At 49.0% G+C, this 21081-nt stretch overlaps 1 protein-coding gene across 1 annotated transcript in view; it reads left to right on the top strand.

Annotated features, from left to right (window-relative positions):
• Positions 1–8874: 8874 nt before the first annotated feature.
• ZNF704 (zinc finger protein 704) overlaps positions 8875–21081 on the top strand; it is an 85968-nt gene continuing 73761 nt past the window's right edge. Inside the window, exon 1 of the mRNA XM_006754297.2 lies at positions 8875–9112. Within this exon, the coding sequence (XP_006754360.1) occupies positions 8892–9112 (221 nt within the window). The 5' untranslated portion in view covers positions 8875–8891. The remainder of the gene's footprint in view (positions 9113–21081) is intronic.

The following is a 21081-nucleotide window of genomic DNA, read 5'->3' as shown; positions in this document are numbered from 1 at the left end:
ATGCCAGCACAAAGGGTGCAGGACACACTGCCATTGGCTCCCTTCCCCGGCCCCGCCTCCCACGGAGGTTCACTCCCAGCAACAGAGGCCGCACCCTCACCTGGCAACCAGCTCAGAGATTAGTCCTCATACTTTTCCTGAATCTCGTTTTAAAATTGTCTCTTTATTTTAATTTTTAAAATTTGGAAACCTTAAAGAAAGTAAATATTTCCCATGATTTCATCACCTAAACATTGTGTGGACATGGGGTCGTGGCCCACTCAGGCCTCTGCTCTCTAAGGGGTGGAGCTCCTTAGCAGTCCGCCTTCTCTTCTTCTTTCTTGTAACCCTCACCCGAGGATATGCTTTATTGATTTTAGAGAGAGGGAAGGGGTTGGGGGAGAGAGAGAGAAAAATCGATGTGAGAGAGGATATCGATCAGCCGCCTCCTGCACGCACAGGACTGGGGATCGAACCGGGAACCTGTTTGGTGCACAGGACGACGCCCCAAACAACCAGCCACCGGTGGGCTGCACGGTCTTCTAAACGCAGTGGATTCGAGCCTGACACATCCGCGTGCCATTTGCCTGTTTCTCCTAAGGAATCACGGGCATGTGTTCCTCCTCACAGAGCATGGCTGTGTCCGATGCCCTTTCAGTGGCTTAGGCCTTGTCCATCGGGGGGCGTTCGCACTGTGTTTCCCCATGAACAAAACGTTGGTTGTTTGATTCAGCACCTCCACCCTCCAGGAACTTTTCCTACAAAATGTTTTCGTAAGGGCATAAAGGTATAAGCATACACCCATAAGGAAGGTCACTGTGGCATTATTATTATTTCTTGTTTGTTGTTAATCCTCACCCAAGGATATTTTTTCCATTTATTTTTAGAGAGAGTAGAAGAGAGAGCGGGAGACAGACATGGAGGGAGGAAGGGAGGGAAGGAGGGAGGGAGGGAAGGAGGGAGGGAGGGAAGGAGGGAGGGAGGGAAGGAGGGAGGGAGGGAAGGGAAGAGGGAGAAACATTGATTGGTTGCCTCCCACACACACCCCGACCAGGGCCAGGGATCGAACCTGCAACCCAGGTACATGCCCTTGACCAAGAATTGAACCCAAGACCCTCCACTGCGTGGGCTGACGCTCTAACCACGGAGCCATGGGGTCAGGCTGCGGCATTGCTTTTAATAATGAGACATTGGAAGCATCTCAGTGATGAGAAGAGATGGGTTTGTAAATATGATCTTGTGAAATGTAACGTCGTCAACATGTTTAAATGTAGATCTGCTTCTAACATGAAAAGATGCCCATGGCTTACTGTGCAGTGAAGAGACACGTCGCGGGGAATACATATCGCGCCATCACACGCGTGTCGAAGCGCCGGCAGCACGGACAGCGCCGGTTCAGGCGACCTCAGGGTCTGCGTGAGCTGGAGGCACTCTCTCCCGGCTGGACCTGTCTGGCAGGTTCAGGGTGCAGTGGGGAGGAGCAGGCAGCTTTCCCTCTTTTATCTTACACACTTTCTTGTTGAAATTTTAACAAGGTGTGTTTTGTAATAAGTAAACTTTTTTTTAAAAAAAAATGAAAAGTACGTCTAAACTCGACCAAAAAAAATCGTTAAAATAAAATGTATAAGTGAGGCTGGGAGTCTCTGAGACTCCCCCGCTTACCAGTTTACGAGTCCGTGGGAACAGTTAAGTAGAAAGTAGTATTTCTTATGGGAACTAACTACCTCACTGCAATGTGGAGGGAGAGTGAGGAGGGAAGAGGAGGAGGAGAGGAGCCCTGAGGCCAGGAGGGATCGGCCCTGGTCCCAGGACTCCAGCCCCTCCCTCGGGGGAGCGCCATGCAGTGAAGACGAGCCACGTGGACCAGAAGCCTGTCTCCCACACACGCACCCCCAGCTCCTCCCCAGGAGCCTTGGCCGCCCGATGATCCGAGTTCCCATCTGCCAGCGTCCACCCGAAACGGGGTGGCCAGAACCCAGCCCCAGCCTCGCCGGGGGCACAGCCAGGGATTCCTTCCTTGCCCACGAGATAGAATTTCTAAAATTCCCACTGAGGTTCCTCCTAACCCTCCGCCTTGCCTTTTCTCCTGTTTTCCTTGGTGTTTGTCAGGCTCCGAGGTGGGACTTTGCTCTGGTGGTTCCCTCCCACCTCCTCGCAGGTCAGGTGAAGCCGCACGTCCAGCCAGCGACGCTCCCGACCGGACGTTCTTGGCCTCCGGAGGCCAGGTGGCCTTGCCAGGTCCCTGCTCCCGGCAGAGAGCCGGGTGTGTCTGTGACTGTTGGCACCAGCCTGCCGTCTCCTTCGCCTTCCGAAGCTCTGGGCGCGGAGACAGGACGCCTGTCTCCCTCCCCTGGTGGACTGGGGTCCTGGGGTGCACTCCCTGCTGAGGGTCAGTGAGTGGGGGGCAGGGAGCCTCTGCTCCAGGCGGATGGACGAGCAGACGAGCGCACCTGGGGAGAGCCGCACCCGCTCTGCCGCCACCTGGCACGGCCCTCTGGCCTGTGCTGCTCGCTCCCTGGCACTTCCGCAGGGTCCACAGCCCAGGGACGCCACCCTTCCTCGGAGCTGTGTCCCCAGGGACTGAGCGTCCTCACTTTGCTCGCTGGGCGGGCCCTGTCACTCTCCTTTTGCGCATCTCCTGATGTCGCTGTCGAGCTCCCCCATGCTGTCGGGTTTCCGTTCCTCCTGGCTGGTTCTCTGGCTGAGCCCCGGCCTCCTTGGGAGCAGCATTCCCAGGTGCCCCCCCTGTTCCAGGAACACCAGCGGCAGCTGGTCCCTAGGAGCCCTCCCTCACTGGCAGCCGCTGTAAGCAGCCCGGCCAGCCGAGCGTCCCCAGGCCCTATCCCCGCCACCAGGACTGTGCACGCTGGGGCCCCCTCTGGACAGGGAAGGACCCGTTCTCTCTGGTGGGGGAATTCGAAGTGTCCCTGCTCCGCGATGGACTGGATGTCAGCCCAGCCCACGAGGGAGCGGGGTGGGAAGGAGTGGGGGTGTGGTGGGGGGAGGATATAGCCAGGCAGCGGCATTCAGACACCCTCTTCCACCTCACACACACTCCCCGCCTATTTTTACTGTAGCAGCTCTATTGAGATGTAACTGATGCCCATTACAAGTCACACTTTAAGGTGTGAATTCGGAGTTTTTAGTAGGTTCACAGAATTGTGCAGCAGCACCAAATCCTGACTAGCAGGATTACATTCTCCTCTCTCCTCCCAAGTAATACCTTACTCCTGAGGAGACAGTCAGATTCCCGTAGTCCTAAGTGCTAGGCAAACCCAATGCACTCTTTCTTCCTCGGGTTGACCGATTTGACCACTTTCTGCAGATCAGTAACGCAGCGTGGATCACCATGCCCTCAGGTCCATCCGTGCGGCCCGGGGCCGGGATCTCACTCCTGAACAACGGCCACTATGCAGGCAGCAGAGCGCACGCACCCATTTTCAGTTGATAAACATGGGGTGGTTTCCCACTTCCTGGCTCTGACCAGCGCCCTGTGAGCAGTCCTCACACGATTCTGTGTGGCCCTGTGAGCAGTCCTGACAGGATTTGTATGGGCATGTGCTTGCGTCTCCTTGGGGAGCCACCAGGAGGGGAGCTGCTGGCCCACGGTTCCTGTGTCATCACCGTGAGAGCTCCCTGTCCCGCATCCTCTCCAGCCACCTCCCAATTCCTCGGGCCACTTCTGAGCCCAATGTCTCAAGATTTTACCTCACGTCCTCTCTCCACGCTGCTCTCCTGTGAATTCTCCTACAAAATCTTTGAAATACAATATCGGATATGAAAAGAAGGACATTAAAGATGGCATCACTGTCTGTGTAAACTGTAAATATAGTGACACAACGAACATCCCCATCTCCCCACACCTTACAAACCATGGAGCCTAGGACACCAGGTCTCCATAATCTCTTCCTCGCTCTGCATTTTTGGTTTTTTGGTCATTTCTAACTCATTGTGACTCCACTTTTAGACAAGGAGTCTGGGCTGAATAGTCTTTGAAGCCATTGCATTGTGAAAATTCCCTGATTACTACAGAGACATGGGTTTTCTGTTTGGAACGCACTCTAGAAGATTAATAGCTTACATTGTTGAATATTACTCTAATGTATTTTTTTATGAAGTCTTGGCTAAGAGTGTGACATACAGTTGTAGCATCACTTCTCCATTAATTGGCTGTAAATGCTTGGGTTTGCCCCTCCGTTTGTGAGCTAGCAGCTGAGCTTGCTGTAATGTTCTCCCCTCCCACCTCTCTTTGGACTGATCATTCCACCAGCTCTGTTGGCCCCCAGGGAGGCATGAATGTCAATTATTGCTACAGATGAATATTAATGACTCCTTAAATATTTAATTAATGTACTTGGCACTTAGGGAGAGATTGTTGGTAACCATCAGAACCAGGCTTTGCTTTCCTTTTATGCCTGGTGTGTAGCATGTTTCCGCCGTAACATCAGTTGGGACTGAGCTGCTCTGGGAGTGAGCCAGCTCCCGCTCTCACGCCCGTCTCCAGGCAGGAAACATGGTGCAGAAAGCGATTAGAGATGGATATTTAAAATATTTGCAATTACATTTGTCAATTTTCTAAACTGCATTGTTGTTGCCCTAGCCGGTTTGGCTCAGTGGACCAAAGGGTCCCAGGCTTGATTCCAGTCAAGGGCATGTACCTTGCTTGCAGGCTCCTCCCCGGCCCAGCCCATGGTCGGGGCTCATGTTTCTCTTACGTTGATATTTCTGCTGTCTTTCCTTCTCTCTTCCACTCTCCCTAAAAATCAATGGAAAAATATCCTCAGGTGAGTATTAAAAAATAATAATAATAAATAAACTACATTGTTATTGAACAGTGATTGCATTATTGGAAGTTTGAAATATTTTCTTATTCCTCTGTATAATGTATTGGTGTCATTAAAACAGTTAGCTCTTAAAGACACTCATTTTTCTTGGCCTTTTATATTATTAAGGCACTCTGAGAAACGTGGTCACTGGTTAGTGAGTTACAGGTGGGCAGGCGTGACTGACGGTTCTCTGTGAAACTGGCTCGGCTTCCGGGAACACAGGGCGGCCCTCCTGCCTGACATGCAGCCGGCGAGCCGGGCCCAGTCCCCGCGACAGCGCAAGTCCTCCCGGGCGTTGGCGGCCCTCCTCTGTGGGCGGACCCTGTGACTCCAGCACACACATACCTCCGAGCTGCCCTTCAGTCTGAGAATTTCTGGCCACTGATCTCATGCTTTGCCAAGTCTCCACTTTCACTGAACATGCATCCTAGTCTCATGTTATTCCAAAAAATTCTTTGTTTGTGGCTTTAGCTTTTAAAGTTCTAACTCTAATTGATCACCTTCTTTGTGCTTTTCCCCTACCTGAAGTTAAGAAGGAACAAACAAGCAGAGCTTCTACGTGAGTGGGTGGGCGAAGATTTACTCACCCCAGAAACTAAGTGCTGAGGGATGCCCTGTGGTGTGGGCCTGTGACATGTCTTACAGGCGTGTTTTGAAAGCCCTGAGCGTGAGGGCCCAGGGCACCGGCTCTCTTCATGCACTTAAGACAGGACCAGGTTCGCTCCAATCCCCATCACCTCACCCAAACCTTTCTGTAACGTCAGTCTCCTTCTCAGTCTTCCCGGATCCTGAAATCGCTGGATTCAATTCCCTGCGGTTTCATTTTGTATTTGTCTTACGCCTTAAGCATCGTTGTATTTAGTCAGCAATAAGGAAGGCTTATGTCTTTTTTATTGTCATATCAATGGAGGGATTTCCTTAAGATATTAACTGCTGCAAGTAGAGGATAAAATCCAAGTCTTCATGAGCGAAAGAGTAGGTGAAGATCGATATTCACAGTCAAAGGTAGCCTTGGTGTTTTTAGTCATCACTGTCTTCTGTGAACATAATCAGTATGAAATATTTAAGAATTTATTGACTTTGAAAATTTTAGAGGCTTCCGGATGCGCTGGCTGTGTAGGTAAACACAGTACTCGCCACCTCCCACAACCACATCAGAATTTACAACTAAATATAGAACAACCGTCATTCAAAACCACCTGAAATCTAGCTGAACAGAAGTCCTACAACTAGAGAATCAGAGAAGAAACACACAGCGACTAGTAGGAGGGGCAGAGACATGGGTGGAATCGCAGAACCGGCTGGACTGACACCCACGTGCAGTGTTTGCTTAATCGGGAGGGATATCTAGGCTGTGGAGGCCCCCGGAGGAACGGGTGCCTGCCTCACACCAGGCCCCCAACACAGGTTTCCAGTGCTGGAAGAGAAGTCCCGTAACTTTGGGCTGTAAAAACCAGCAGGGATTTTGGCTGAGTGACACAGAGGCTGTGGAAGTCCCAGGCAATTCTCTTAAAGGGCCTGTGCATGGACTTATTCAGAACCTGGGATAATCAGGGAGGAACTAACTTGCCTGGAATCAGGGCAAAAGCTGGAGGGGCAGCTTTCCTCAAGACAGAGGCCTGGCAGAGGCCACTGTTCCTTTGCTGAGCCCTCCCTGCCACAGAGCTGACAGGCTGCGCCATATCTGAATCTCCATCAACCTGGCTCACACTTTTATCCTTGCCCTTGTGATTCCCTGAGACCCCACCCCTCCCTGCTTGCAGGCTCATCCAAGCAATTTCCAGTGGCTTTTCCATTCAACTGGCCTCTCTTGTCTCATCCTTTGGACTTTCCTAAAATCCCTCAAACAAGCAGCAGCTGGCCTCAGGATGCCCTGTACCTCTCAGTAAGTGGCCCCAGGCCCGGCACTAGCTGTAGCCCACCCTGGTTCACAGCTTGGCCTCTCCTGGGCACCACCAAGCTCAACACAAATAGCAGCCATTTGCAGATTTCTTTGTAGCTCATGCTGGGTTGCTCTGGGCAGGGCATAGGCATAAGCTGACTTTGTACCTCCCAGGAGGCCCCAGAGCCAGTGCACCTAGTGGATAGCTTCACACCACACCCAAGTACAACTCTACACATCCATGAGTGACACACTCAAGGGGAAGACACAGTGCGCACCAACGCCCCACTGAAGCAAGTCCTGCCCCATAGGAGTGTCTCCGGCACAGCAGCTTTTCAGCTGTTATTGCAGCTGGTCCTCACAACCAATTAGCCTGGGTGTCAATCCCTCCCAGTGATGCCAACGTTAATCAAGGCTCAACTACAATAGAACTGTGCACACAGCTCACACAGAGGTGCACCTGGAGTGCCCAGTTCAGGTGACTAGGAAGGCTGAACCACTGGGCCCTACAGGACACCTACTACACAAGGCCACTCTGCCAAGTCTGGGAGACATAGCAGTTCTACCTAACACATAGAAACAAACACAGGGAAGTAGCCAAAATGCAAAGACAAAGAAACATGTCACAAATGAAAGAACAGAAAAAGAACTAAGTGAAATGGAAGCAAGAAAACTACCAGATACAGAGTTCAAAACAGTGGTTATAAGGCTGCTCAAGGAACTTAAATGAAAACTTCAAGGAACTTAGAATTTCAAGGAAATTCATAAGAATATCAACAATATACAAAAGGACCAGTCAGAAATTAAGCATGCACTAATTGAAATAAAGAATAATTTACAGGGCATCAACAGTAGAGTGGAGGATGCTGAGAATGAAATATAAGGAAGCAAAAAACACCCAATCAGAAGAGCAAAAACAAAAAAGAATAAAACAATATGAAGATAGTGTAAGGAGCCTCTGGGGCAGTTTCAAGTAACAACATTCACATCATGGGGGTACCAGAAGGAGAAGAGAGGGAACAAGATAGTGAAAATCTATTTGAAAAAATAATGACAGAAAACTTCCTTTACCTGGTGAAAGAAATAGACATACAAGCCCAGGAAGTGCAGAGAGTCCCAAACAAGAGGAACCCAAAGAAGCCCACACCAAGACACATCATAACTAAAATGCCAAGGGTTAAAGACAAAGACAGAATCTTAAAAGCAGCAAGAGAAAAGCAGTTAGTTACCTATAAGGGAGCACCCATATGACTGTCAGCTGATTTTTCAACAGAAACTGAGCAGGCCAGAAGGGAGTGGCAAGAAATATACGAAGTGATGAAAAGCAAGAACCTATGACCAAGATTAACAAAGCCATCATTTAGAATTGAAAGTCAGATAAAGAGCTTCACAGATAAGAAAAAGCTAAAGGAGTGCATCATACCAAACCAGTATTACATGAAATGTTAAAGGGTATTGAAGAAGAAGGAGAAGGAGAAGGTGAAGAACAAAAGAAAAGGTAAAAAATAGGAACAATAGGATGGCAATAAATGTGTATCTATCACCTATTGAATCTAAAAATCAAAATAAACGAACAAGGAATCTAATGAACAGCGTAAACTGATGAATAAAGTAGAACCAGAGGCATGGAAACATGGAACAGACTGACCAATCTCAGAGGGAAGGGGGTGGGAGGTGGGAGGAGATTAACCAAAGAACCTATATGCATATATGCATTACCTGTGGACATAGACAGTAGGATGGTAAAGGCCTGAGGCAGGGCAGGAACCAAGTGGAGAGGGGCAATAGAAGAGGTATATCTATAATACCCTAACAATAAAGGCTTAAAATAAATAAAGGAATTTATTTAGTTGAGTTTTCGCAGCTGTAGAAAGCAATGATGTTTTAAATTTTTGGATTTTTTTTTACAAGTCTTATGCTTTCAAGCCCCCAAAGTTTCTGTTCTCCCAAAAGGCTTCTCTTGTGTTTTATGCTTTTGTCTGCAGAGGACAGAAGATGCATTAATCGTATATTACTCTGTGGTGTCAGGTATTTTATCCGTATGTTGTATTTTTCCCATTTAAACTACACAATCTTCAAGATGACCAGGGAGGGTGGTGTCTGCGGTCTGTGCTGGTGGCCGCCTGCACGTGGTCCTGCAGAACTCACAGGTGTGTGAGTGAGAATTTGTGTTCATTTCACAGGTGGGGAGCATTAAGCGAGACATGACCTTCACGTTTCACCCGGAGGACCTAAAACGGGACTTGAGTAAAAAACTGTCTCATCAGCCCTGGTTCCCCTTGGCCATGGAGGAAGACGTGAAAAACGCCGACGCCAGGCCAGCCACCCGAGGCCCGGACCATGACAGGGAAAATGCCCGCTCCATCTGTCTCCTTGAGCAGAAGCGAAAAGTGGTCTCCTCCAGCATCGACGTTCCCCCGGCCAGGTAAGACCCGCGGGCCCTCCCTCCGCCAGGAGCGCGGTGTGAAGTAGAGAAACCTAGGAAAGGTTTGCTCCAAGAACTTCGTTCTGGTGCTTGTGTGAATAGAGCTTTTCAGAACCGACCCGAGGCCACGGTAGTTGAAACTCCTGTAGTGCTAGAAAAGAGAATTTCATTAGATTTTTGGCAAATGAATAATGAAGAGAAAAAAGGGAGGGGGCCATTGAAGACATGAGATGTAGACTGAGCATAGCTTTACAGTAAGCACGCTGGTCTCGGGTCGGCCGCGACCCAGGTCTGCCCCTGGCCTTTTTTGTGTGTGGCCTTCGAGGTAAGGGTAGTTTTATGTTTTTTAAAGGGTTGAAAAAATGAAGCATGTGTGACATAAATCAGAGGTGACCTGCAAAGCCTAAAATATTTATGTGTGATGCGTTTCAGAAAAGGTTTGGCGTGGTTTATATCAGGGTAACTCTGTAAACTCGGATCTACCTTGGAACTGGGCCTGAGGTTTGATCTGAAACACCAAACTCTTTGGTCACATAATTCTACGTAAGCCCCATCGGTGCCTTTGGACCAACGTTGTGGCAGGATGACAGTGGCACGGAGAGGAACACACCCGAGACCTTTGCTTGTTTTCCTGCTTATCGTTTATCTCACCTGGATTTGGGGGGCATCCAAAAGCTGATGTGTCTATGATAGTAAGGTATTGTAATTCCAGTTTACAAACGAGTAAACGGACTCAGAAATGTGGGGTGATCGCCCAGGAGCACACGTCTAACCAGAGGCCCAAGGCTCGGTTATGTTTCTAACCCCAAGTGAGTTTTTTATCCTTGTTCCCATCATTCGTGTTATGGAAGAGCCTTCATTTGTTGCCATTTACACACCGTGATGCCTTTAAACAGATTGATATTTTTCATATCACTTGCTCTCCAACCTCCCAACGAAAATAACTCAGACGTTAGGCAAACCTTATTAGACTACCTGTTCGTTAGAGCATGGTGTTTGTTATTCTCTTTTGCCAGATATTGGGTTTTTCTGTTGTTTTATTTTTTTGCGGTGGGTTTTTTTAAGTACGGATACTTAAATTGGTTGGATTTCACCCAAGTAGCAATTGCAGTTTGATTATGCGAAGTAGTAAGTGTCTTCTAATTATAATCGGAGGCTAAAGAAATTATTAGCAAACCAGTTGCAATGGGGATAAAGAAAATGTGGCCCCAAGTACTCCCAGAGCCAGCAGCAGTTTATTAGAAGGCGCCAGATTGTTGTTAGTTTGCTGTTGGCAAAAAGAAAAATGAGCCATACGGCACTGTTTGTTTTGCGGGGTTTAAAAATGCAGTGATGTCATATCTATCACTTGCTGGATACAATGAGATCATGTTTGTCTTATGGGATCCTTCTGGGAATTGTATAGTTTGAATTTCAGAAACTCCCTACCTTTGCGTTCAAAATTAGAAAATTACCTGAGCTACAAGCAATATCCTGTCTGCACAGTGGAGAACTGTGACTCCACATTTCAATGGTGGTAGCTACACTTCTTCCTTGGTCTGTATATACTATATACCTATAGACAAGTCTCCTGTCTCACATTTGAAATTAAGTGAGAGATTAGGCAAGATGGGCATCGCTGTTACTGCAACTCCAGAAGCCCAGCAGTTCCCGAGCAGATGTGTAACCGCATGCACAGCGCCTGGGGCTGCGCTCTGTAGCCAATGGGAAACTGCCGAAGGAGGGGGAGTAAAAAGGTGGCTCTGAGCTTATCTTAGTCAACGTTAAAAGCTGTGCACTGGGAGGGAATGCCATGTTGGAGAACACTGATGCTGTGTGACTTGTGGACCTGTTAGCACCCGAAGCAACCTCCATGAGGCAGCCATCAGCACCTTCCCCGGGAACCTCTGTCCACTTCTGTCCTTTTCCGTCGTGTCAGTGACTCAGGTCACCAGGTAACTGTTGTTCCCGCCCACTGGCTACGGTCTGTCTTTGTGACACAGCAGCCAAGCGATCTTTCCAAAGCACAGGCAGAGGCAGTGGTCGGAAGGAAGGAGCCAGGAACGTGCTGGGACCAGTGTCACTGACATTACGGCCTAATGGAGCACATGGCACCGTCAGCACACCACCAAGTCCTCTAGCCTGGGGTTTGCCGTCTACCGTCCACACAGAAGCCAAGGTTAGGTACAGACAAAAGTATTTTTCACGACGCCTTCGGTCACCTGGGAGACCAGAGCTACATGACAGACTTGGGCTCTGAAACCAGTTTAAAAAAGACAAGTCTTCTCTCCCTTGCTACGCTGGGGCAACGTTTCATCGAATGGGATGGAGTGGTGGCGTTCCTGTCTGTTGTTTTTAAAAGCAGCTCTTCCTTCCTGCCACGTGCCTGTGGGTGAATGTCTCTAATTTAAATGCACATATACTGCAACCCCCTTTCCTAATACCTACAAAAATGCGGGGGAAGTTAGCAGCTAAGACGGGAAGCCTCTGAGCCACCTGGCCTCTCTCCTGTGCTCCTGCTGATACCAGGGGCCGATGCTATTGTAATTGCAACTTAGGGAAGTGGGTGTTCTATGACATAAATTTGGCTCAGGGTACATGTATGTGTACGTGTGTGTGTTTTAAAGAAAACTCTCCACACTTATTTGTGTTGACTTCATGGCATTCAAGATTCATCAATTTCTAATTATTATGTTTTATATCCTTTTACTAGTAGCCCTGCGCATGAGTCTGTGTGCCAGTAACTCTCTGCAGGGCCTGGCTGCTCCACACCCACTGCCCAGAGGCTCTCCGCGGCCTAAAGGCCCACCCATGGCTGGGGGCGGAATGCTTGCCTTATTGCTGTGGTGACGAAGCAAGCATTCCACCAGGTCGCTCATGCTGCCCGCTATCAGCAGCTGCCCCCCTGGGACTGGGGGACTCCGGCTGGGCGTTGCCATCTTTATGATGGAGTGATGGTCAATTTACATATTACCCTTTTATTATATAGGATTATAACTACACAATCGTGTCAGATTCGAATGTGTCACCTTTCAGAATTGCATTGTGAGCTTAGAATTTGGGTCATTAATATGAATTTTTTAAATAATTAATAATTTATGGCACTGCCATTTTCGAGGGATATGCTTCCTGGAGCAGTTGGGTAGTTATGAAGTGAAATACTAAATGTGTGACATTCCCACATTTGCAGGGATCACCCGCAAAGAGTCCTGGGGCCGTTCATACATATTCTTTCACGTAAATCCTTTTGAGCAGCAAACTAGACAATGTTTAACCACTGAGACCTCAGGGGGACTTGCCGTACTGCTGCACTCGATGGACTTCGGCTCTGTGCCAGAGGCCGCGTACCTGGGAATGTTCCAGAATGCTCTGAGAGCTGTCATTCGGCGTTGGTGGCACCCATGCTGTAGGTCACCTCTCAGAATGGGTTTGCATTTACATTTGATTCAAGATCTTTTTTCCTCCCTGTGCCTGTTCACAATTTAAACCATTAGGTGTAGAAATAATGGGCCTCCATTGCCTCCCACCACCCCCTCCCTTTGCCAGTACGGAGCCTGGGTCCTGTTTTTATTACAGAAAGGCAAACAATCATTAAAGGCAAATAAATAATTCAAAGATGTTGATCACTTGTTTATTTTTAAAAGAATAATATTTGAGCAGCACTGCCCAATAGAAATGTAACATGAGCTCCATGTGTCAGTTTTAAATCTCTAACAGCTAATTAAAAATAGGAAAAAGAGTGCTGGCTGGTGTGGCCTGGCTGGGCCCCCACACTGCATGCATTCGCTTATGCTTCTTTATATAATGAATAGCTGATCAATGCGTGCCGCATGCAAACTTGGGAATGCAGCAAATATGACAATTTTTTAAAAAAGACTGAAGTAGGAAAGGTTTACTTTGTTATTGGCTTAAAATGTTACTGATTATTTTAAATTTTAATGCCTGTTTTCTCCCTCCTATGAATAGAGGTCTAGGTGGGGAGGTGTTGAGGGTTAAGGCTGGAGAGTTGGGCTTACCTGGGAATGCCTTGGGAATTTGATTGTTATGTTAGGTTATAGAGAGCTAGTCAGTGATGCCTTCGAAAAACATCTCAGATCACTTCGGGAATATGGTTTTAAGCAAGAGGAGAATTCTTGAAGAGTGTGTTTTAATACCATGGGCTCTTGAAATCCCAAAAGTGTCAGCTAGAGGAAAGGACTATCCCCTAAAGCAGCTGTCACCAACCGGTGGTCCGCAGGCCGCTGGGGGTCCGTGAGGTCCAAAAGGTTGGCAACTGCTGCCCTAAAGGCAAGAGACTGGGACTCTCCCACTCCGCTGGCCGCACACCCTGGACACAACAACCTCCATTTGTCCTGTTTTTGCGGATGTTTCAGGCACTTGGACCGGTTGAGCTCGTCCGTCCTGTCCATCAGGGTCACTAAGGAACATCAGGCTTCATCATCAAGCACTGCCTGGTCTCAGGGGTCAGCACCCACCTTCGCGTCGGGCCTCCCAGTTAAACCAAACATCCAATGCAACTCTGAAGCAATTTGTGATTTAATTTAATACTTCAGCCTAATGCATTATTATGATTATTCCTTGCAAGTTTTTATGTGTATTTTCAGAACCCTACAACTTGGGATGTTAACAGTACTTCTAGGCTTTGTTTAGTTTCTGGATAACTATCCATTTTTTTTCAAAGAGGCAAATGGTTGCACGTTTAAAGGACATAAATTCTACAGCAGGCAAAACCAGTTGTTTTCTATGGGTGATGCATGTCACCACTACCAAGTCCCATTCTACTCACAAGAGGCATTTGCAAATGTCTGCAGGGACAATTTTTGTTGCTGAAAATAGTCCTGTACAGTAAATACCTATTACCCCAAACTCCAGTTCACCCTCACTAAGAAATGCGGGTGGGTTTCCTATCCTATATAATAAAAGGCTAATATGCAAATTGTCACCTCACGAGTTTGACTGACCAGGAGTTCTACTGCTCACTATGACGTGCGATGACCACCAGGGGGTGGCGCAGAATGAAGGAAGGCCCCAGCCGACAGCCAGCAGCCGGGGAAGAAAGGCCCTGGTCAGCCCTGATCGCCGGCCAGGCCTAGAGACCCTACCTGTGCACAAATTTTGTGTACTGGGCCTCTAGTTTATGATAAAACAGTGGGATCCCAGCTGAACGTAACTTGATTATTACGTTAACTGCACACACAGTGTTTATCGATAGCGTTATAAACCACTGGAGATAGGGTAGGGAGCCTCCCACGAGCCTCCCTGAGAATCAGAGCCCCGTTCAGGTGCAGTCTTGTGAGGCCTGGATTTCGTTCTCTTAGCTTAACATGATGTAAGAGTGTACTTCCCATGTTCCGATCAGTGCTGGATATATTTGGCTGACAGTGGGAAGAAATAAAATCCTTCTGCAGCCTCTGTTATTGAAATAGAACCCACCACCCCCTCATTTTATTGCCTTCTGTGGAGTGTTCTGAGTGACAGTCTAAGTCTTTTAATTGGTCTCCTGCTGATTTAGAACCCCTTGCCTTATGTTTCACATTTTATGTCTCAAAAACGACAAGTTACAGTGTCATGGAAGCAGAGGGAACAGCATTTTTTTTTTTTTTTTAAGAAAAAAGGCAAGTTCCATTCAGAAACCCAAGGTCATTCGTTTGCATTGTCTCCACATCTCTTGGTGCTGGGGCTTCTGGCCTGCCCACCTTCCCCCGCCCCCCTGATATCTCTGCTGGATTCATGCAGGTCCTCTCCGCATTCGACGTGAGCTGTCACGCATCCCCTGGTGTTGAGCCCAGGCTCGTCCAGTTCCGCATCCACCCTCCGCACGTCTGTCCCAGGCAATGCTTCCCTATACATACGCCGTGGCTCTTCATGTCCGTTTCCACAAACTTACGTGGAAAAGTTCCTTGGAATTCTGCTCACAGGGCCATGGACAGACCAGGCAGGGAAAATAATCCTCAGGTTTCCCTCCCACCCTGAGGTTCAGGTCTCGCTGTGGTTTAATCCTTTTACATGTTTACCCGAACAGTTCACCGTCCAAAGCTCAGTCACATCCCTGTTGGCTCGCACAGGCACCCCGTGGTGTGTCCGGACAGAAGCGAGGGCACTTGTTTGCAAAGCCCTCACATTTCCCTGTTCCGTCTCCTCCTCCAGAGGCTCTGGGGGGGCCTGGCTCCCCGCTGGGACTCAGGAGACATGTTGGGAAATTGCAGTCACTTTTCAGTGTCTGGCGGTGTGACATCTTGCTGCCCCAGAGAGCTGATGTGTCTGCCGAAGAGTTTGGATATTGGGTGATTGTCTTCTCTGTGGCTGTTTCCTGGAAGAAGTTTTGAAAATTTGAGCTGCAAAATGAATAGCAATTTCGTTGATAGTCAGTGTGATCTAATATTTTTCTTAGATAGTTATCACCAGAATCAAAAGCTAAACGATTCTACATGCGTGTATTTCTTCGTAAGACCAATAGAATGGGAGGACCTTGAGCTTTTGCCCTAAAATTACTTATATTCTAAAGAAACAGGTCAGCCAGGCAAAAAAGTCAAAACTCATCAACACAACGTGAAGGTTTCCCTAGCAGTGATGCATCTCTCCCTTCCTGATGTGTCTGCATCTCGCTCTGCGCTTGCACTGCCCACACCAGTGGCTCCCAATGTGGGCACATGCCCCACAGGGGGGCAATTCGAGAATGAGTCATTAACAGTGAATTTTTTGCATTTTTTGCATTTCATATGGTTCTAGGGGCCTCATATGCATTTCAGTTCTCAATTATATGTTTTGAAACTTTATTTGCTATTTTTTCATATCACTTCATGTTATTATTTAACAATTTCTTAGTGATTTCTTCCTCAGTACTTCATTGGTCCTTTCATTCTTTTATTTTTCTCTTTCATGGATGCCATGTTCTTTGGAAGCTGGTTTGGACCAAGTTAACGGCCTTTTAGGCTTCCTCCATGTGAATAGGAGTTCACTGTTTGAAAAATAGGAATTCTATGCCTCTCAGTTTTGTCCAGTTAATGTCAATTTTCTTTTCCAGATGTTGTCTATGTAATGATTTCTATCCATTTGCAACGACTGTGATGTTTCTGCAACATGATTCCTTTCATTTCTTTGCTTATGTTGTGTTCCATCTAGGGCATTTAGCAAATGGGAGCGAATCACTTCCTTCCTGCCCCTGCCGCAGCGTGCGGGTGACCTCGCTGCTTTTGCTGCCAGGACAGTCAGATAACTTCTCAGCTTTATGTTGGCACATAGAAGGCACTTGACCAAAAGAACGAGTGAAACCTCCTTGATTTATTGTGGCTTCTATATTGCTGCTTATTCCTTTTTTGTTTATTGTTCTTTACCTCTTATTTGTGCATATAACTCTGTTTTTATTATAATGCAGTGCACAATCATTGTAAACAATCTGCAAGTATAGATAAGCAAATAAATAAAACAAAAAACACCAGAATGGCGGTGGTGACTACTATTAACACCTTGCTATGTATGATTCTACTCACTTCCCTGTATTTGCATATATAAAGCATATTCATTCCAGGTAATGGTTTTATATGGCACAGAAGGATTTGAACTTTAAAAATATATTGTAACCAGTACACTGCAGAATAATTTATAAATACTTGTCTGTTCATCTAGAGCCGTGGTTGGCAACCCACGGCTCGCGAGCCACATGCGGCTCTTTGGCCCCTTGAGTGTGGCTCTTCCACAAAATACCACGTGCAGGCACGCACATACAGTGCGATTGAAACTTCATGGCCCATGTGCAGAAGTCGGTATTTTGTGAAGAGCCAGTATTTTGTGGAAGAGCCACACTCAAGGGGCTAGAGAGCCACATGTGGCTCGTGAGCCACGGTTTGCCGAGCCGCAGTTTGCCGACCACTGATCTAGAGCATGATTTTAATGGATGAATTGCATTATATCACACGGGTACTGTTTTTACTCAGCCCATATCCTCGCGGGCACTCTGGCTGTTCCCATTGATTTATGTTACCAATAGCCTGGAGTTGACTGAATTAGTTACCTCTTTCCACCTAACAAGTGGCCCCCAGCCTCTGATGTGAGGCACAGGCGTCGGGCTCTGTGGGTCCGGATCCGCGTGGCTTCGCTAGCTCGCCGCAGGCCCTCCCAAGTCTGCAGTTAGGGTGTTAGCAGGGCTGCGTTGCATGTGAAGGCTCAACCGGGGACACACACTTCCCAGTGCACGTGGCTGCTGCAGAATCCACTCCTGGTGGATGGAGAGGCTTCGGTCCCAGGTGGCTGTGGCTGGAGGTGGCTCTCAGTTCCTTGCAAGGAGTCCTCCCAGTGTGCCAACTTGCTTCAGCAACGCCAACCCAGCAAGAGGAGCCCTCGTTACCCCCGGTATTTTAGGAGAATATTGTGCCTTCCTGTGCCGGGGCAGAGTCTGCCGGCAAGGCAGGAGTCACAAGTTCTTGAGCCCAGTCGGAGGCGTGCCAGCCCGTCACCTTGGCCACGGTCTGCTTGTCAGAAGTAGGTCCCTGGGCCGTCCCACACTCAAGGCAGAGGCCACTAGGGGTCCTCTGGCGCGTGCACCCACGCACGTTCTGACCTGTTCTGGATGGGGACCTGAGGAAGGCATTTCTCACGAGAGGGCATGCGTGCTCCAGGAGGCTTCATGTCTGTCACTGGGGCTCCTCTGCAGCCACCAGGGCCCCCGGGACCCCGCGCAACCCCGCGCAACCCCGTGTGTCACTCGCGAGCTTTGGTGTAAAAGGCGATGATGCTCGTTTTCAACTGTCCTTAGTGGAAACATTGAGTTACTTTCAGGACCGTCTGTGTGCTCAGTCAGCCAGGACTGTTTTTTGAGTAGAGACCCGTAGGGGGCCCGCTTAGGGTGCTGTGAAGGCCTGGGCTTGGGGAGGGAGCCGGGGGGAGGGGTCAATGGTGGGGAAAGGGGACGTCTATAATGCTCTCAACAATAAAGATAAATTTAAAAAAAGAATAGTTAAGAATGGGCCCTGCTTAGTACATCACTTGTTTTTCAGTGGGCATTTTAAATCCCTAAGGGTGCTGCACATTAATTTTATCTGTCACAATGAGTTTGGCAACATGCAGCAGGAACCTCATTGAGGGTGGCTTACCCAGGTGCGTGTCCCTCCACCCAAGCAGAGTCCTACGGACACCACTGCGGAGCTGAGGCACCAGCAACCTGGGCCCCAGGAGCCTGTGCCCGCCTTCATCCCCCTTCCTCCCACATCACCCTCCTGGACTAAGATGCTCTCCAGCCCCAACATCACTCCCAGGCGGAGACGAGACGGGGAAGGCAAAGAGCAGCTGGTGAGGTGGGGCTGCCCTTTTAAGGCGCTTCCCGGGGTTTCCGGTCCCCGAAGGCCGCCCTGCGCCTTCCATTACATCTCATTGGACGGAATTGTCACCCGGCCACCTCTGCGGCCTGGGAAACGTAATTTTTGGCTGAGAGCATTGCGGTCCCCAAGCCAGCAGCCATTCCGGTAGCAGGAAGGAGGGGAGCTGGGGGCGGAGTGGGCGGCTGGCACCGCCGCCTCTCATTTCATTATTTTCTTTTTCCTTCGTGACGTGTTAAAAGTTGTGAATTTCATGGTCGTCAAAGACAGGAGTCGTTAACGAAGACCACATGGGCTGGATTTTCATGGTGATGAGTTTGGTTCCGCCGAGGCGAGGCGGTTTCGCTGTTGGTTCTCCTTTGTCGTGTGTATGGAAGCGTTCAGCTGCGTTCCTGGGCCCAGCACTTTTTAAAAATCATGTCACTCTTGCCCTAACCGGTTTGGCTGAGTGGATAGATCGTTGGCCTGTGGACTAAAGGGTCCCGGGTTCAATTCTGGTCAAGGGCATGTATCTTGGTTGCGGGCATATCCCCAGTAGTGGGTGTGCAGGAGGCAGCTGATGTTTCTCTCTCATCGATGTTTCTAACTCTCTATCCCTCTCCTTTCCTCTCTGTAAGAAATCAATAAAATATTATATATATATATCATGTCACTGCGTTTGGACAAAATTCTGATCATTGTCAGGCATGGGGTTTTAATGAGAGAAATAAAATGTGTCATAAATTCATGCTGCCTGGTTGTTTGATTTTGGAATTTGAAAACAGCCTTGCAGTCCTGCTAAGATGGGAAAATGGGAACCTGAGGAGTGACTGTGGCAAAGACACAGTTTCCCTGCTCACCTGAGTGGTGCTCTGAGGTGGAAATTTGCTGTAATTCAGGTTTGATACGAGACAAGCTTTTAAAGTTAGTGCCTCTGTAATTGCTTTCTTCTCTCTTCACAACACGCTGGTGGTACTTGGTCGTTAATCACAAGCTGCATCGTGAGCCACAGGCTCCAGAAAGCGGCGGGAGGGTGGGGTCTGGGCTGCGATGATGTCACCGGAAAACACACTGGGGAGTGGCAACTGCGGCAATGAAACTCGCCTGGCTATGAAAAAGGAAGAAAGAAAGAAAGCGAGAGGAATCAAAATGCACCTTTTTCATGTAGGTCTCCAACTGTCATTCTGCAGGGTGTGAGACCACGCTCCCTCCAAGGCCCAGGGCTGCCCTCCAAGGCACAGGGCTGTGCTGCTGAAAGCCTCGCCTCACTGTCCTCACTGTCAGGGCTCCTACCTGGGGTAGGGGGAGGAACGCGAGGGTGTGGGAGGGGGGAGTTGGTGTCACTCTTTTCCTGGTTAGGCACATCTGGGTGGCTGGCGACAGGCTGGTGACAGGATTAGACCTTTCTCAGGCACTGAAGGAGAATGAAGGTGTCTGTGTGCATGTGCATGTGCACGGGGGTGTGTTCTGTGTGCGTAACTTTTGAGGAAAAGGAGTGGTAGAGAGAGGAAGATCTGGCAGCATTTCTGGAAAAGGTGTCTGGAATTGCCTGGTGTCCTTGGGGCCCGCCCCAGACCTCCTCATCAGCCGTCAGCCGAGGGAGCCCCTCTGCGGAGGTTTCGCGGTGGCTCAAGTCTTTGCCGTAATCTTAGCAGTTCTGGTGCACGCTCTTCACTGCCCAGCACCCTTATTGGTGGGAGCAGGCCTCTCCGTCTGTAGTGTTTACTCCTGTGTTTCTTTTGTACACTAACCAGGAGGCTCATTTATTCATTTCTTGATAATAAATCCCAATCTTTGGGCTACAAGCACACGGATTTGGATGACAAGACGGTTTTGTTAAAGCGGCTCTTATTGCAGGTTCCGCTTCTGGCCGAGGAGACCTGCCGAGTGGGCCCAACCCCTGCCCAGGGCAGCACTCCTCCTGCCACCAGGCCAGCGAGGCCAGGCGCCCACACACGTGTGGACGGGGTTTACGACGTGTCGGCGCCAGCCCATTTCTTTTCACAATAAAGTTCTGGTCTTTACATCCTTTTTCTTCACGTTCACGTCAAATAGCTGGCGTGTCGGTGTGGTTCTGCCTGCGGGCAGCCCAGCCCTCTTTTCCCTGTGGCAGCATCACATCCTTCCTGCGCACTCGCTTCCCCGACCAGATCCCCGTGGTGGTGGGCGCCGTTACCTGAGGTCTGCGTTCTAGGAGCCCGAGCGCGTAAACGTTTAGGGCTTTGGCCCATTATGCGTTTGTTGTGTAGTTTACCTTCCAAAAGGTGCCGTTTCTCTCATTTCCAAATACTTCCAAGTCCTTCCTCAAAAACATTGCGACAATCCAGCTCCTTCAAATATTCTCAGTAAAATACATTTTCCATCCCTCCTACCCTCCTCCTCCTCCGATCACCGGTTTACTGCAGGCCTTTTCTACAACCTTGTCTGAACGTCCCTTCTGCAGCCTGCGGCCCACAACTGCCAGGACACCACACGCCCTCTGCCTGTTCCGCTCACAGGAGACTCTTGTATTTATCTGCACGTCGTAATTGCATTAATGCGGCCAAAAATCACATTAAGGCCGTGAGCAGCCGCATCTCACCGGCCTGAGACGGTGGTTAAGGCATCCCCGAGGGCTCCGAGGTCCGCCCCACCTTGTGCTTTTAAAACCCGGTCTCTGTCCAGGTACATGCAGACGGTGCCGTTCATCCCGCGTACACT

The sequence above is a fragment of the Myotis davidii genome, unplaced genomic scaffold (assembly GCF_000327345.1).
Source record: "Myotis davidii unplaced genomic scaffold, ASM32734v1 scaffold452, whole genome shotgun sequence".
NCBI lineage: Eukaryota > Metazoa > Chordata > Mammalia > Chiroptera > Vespertilionidae > Myotis > Myotis davidii.
The sequence above is the reverse complement of the archived record's forward strand: the minus strand, read 5'-3'. Positions and strand labels throughout refer to the sequence as shown.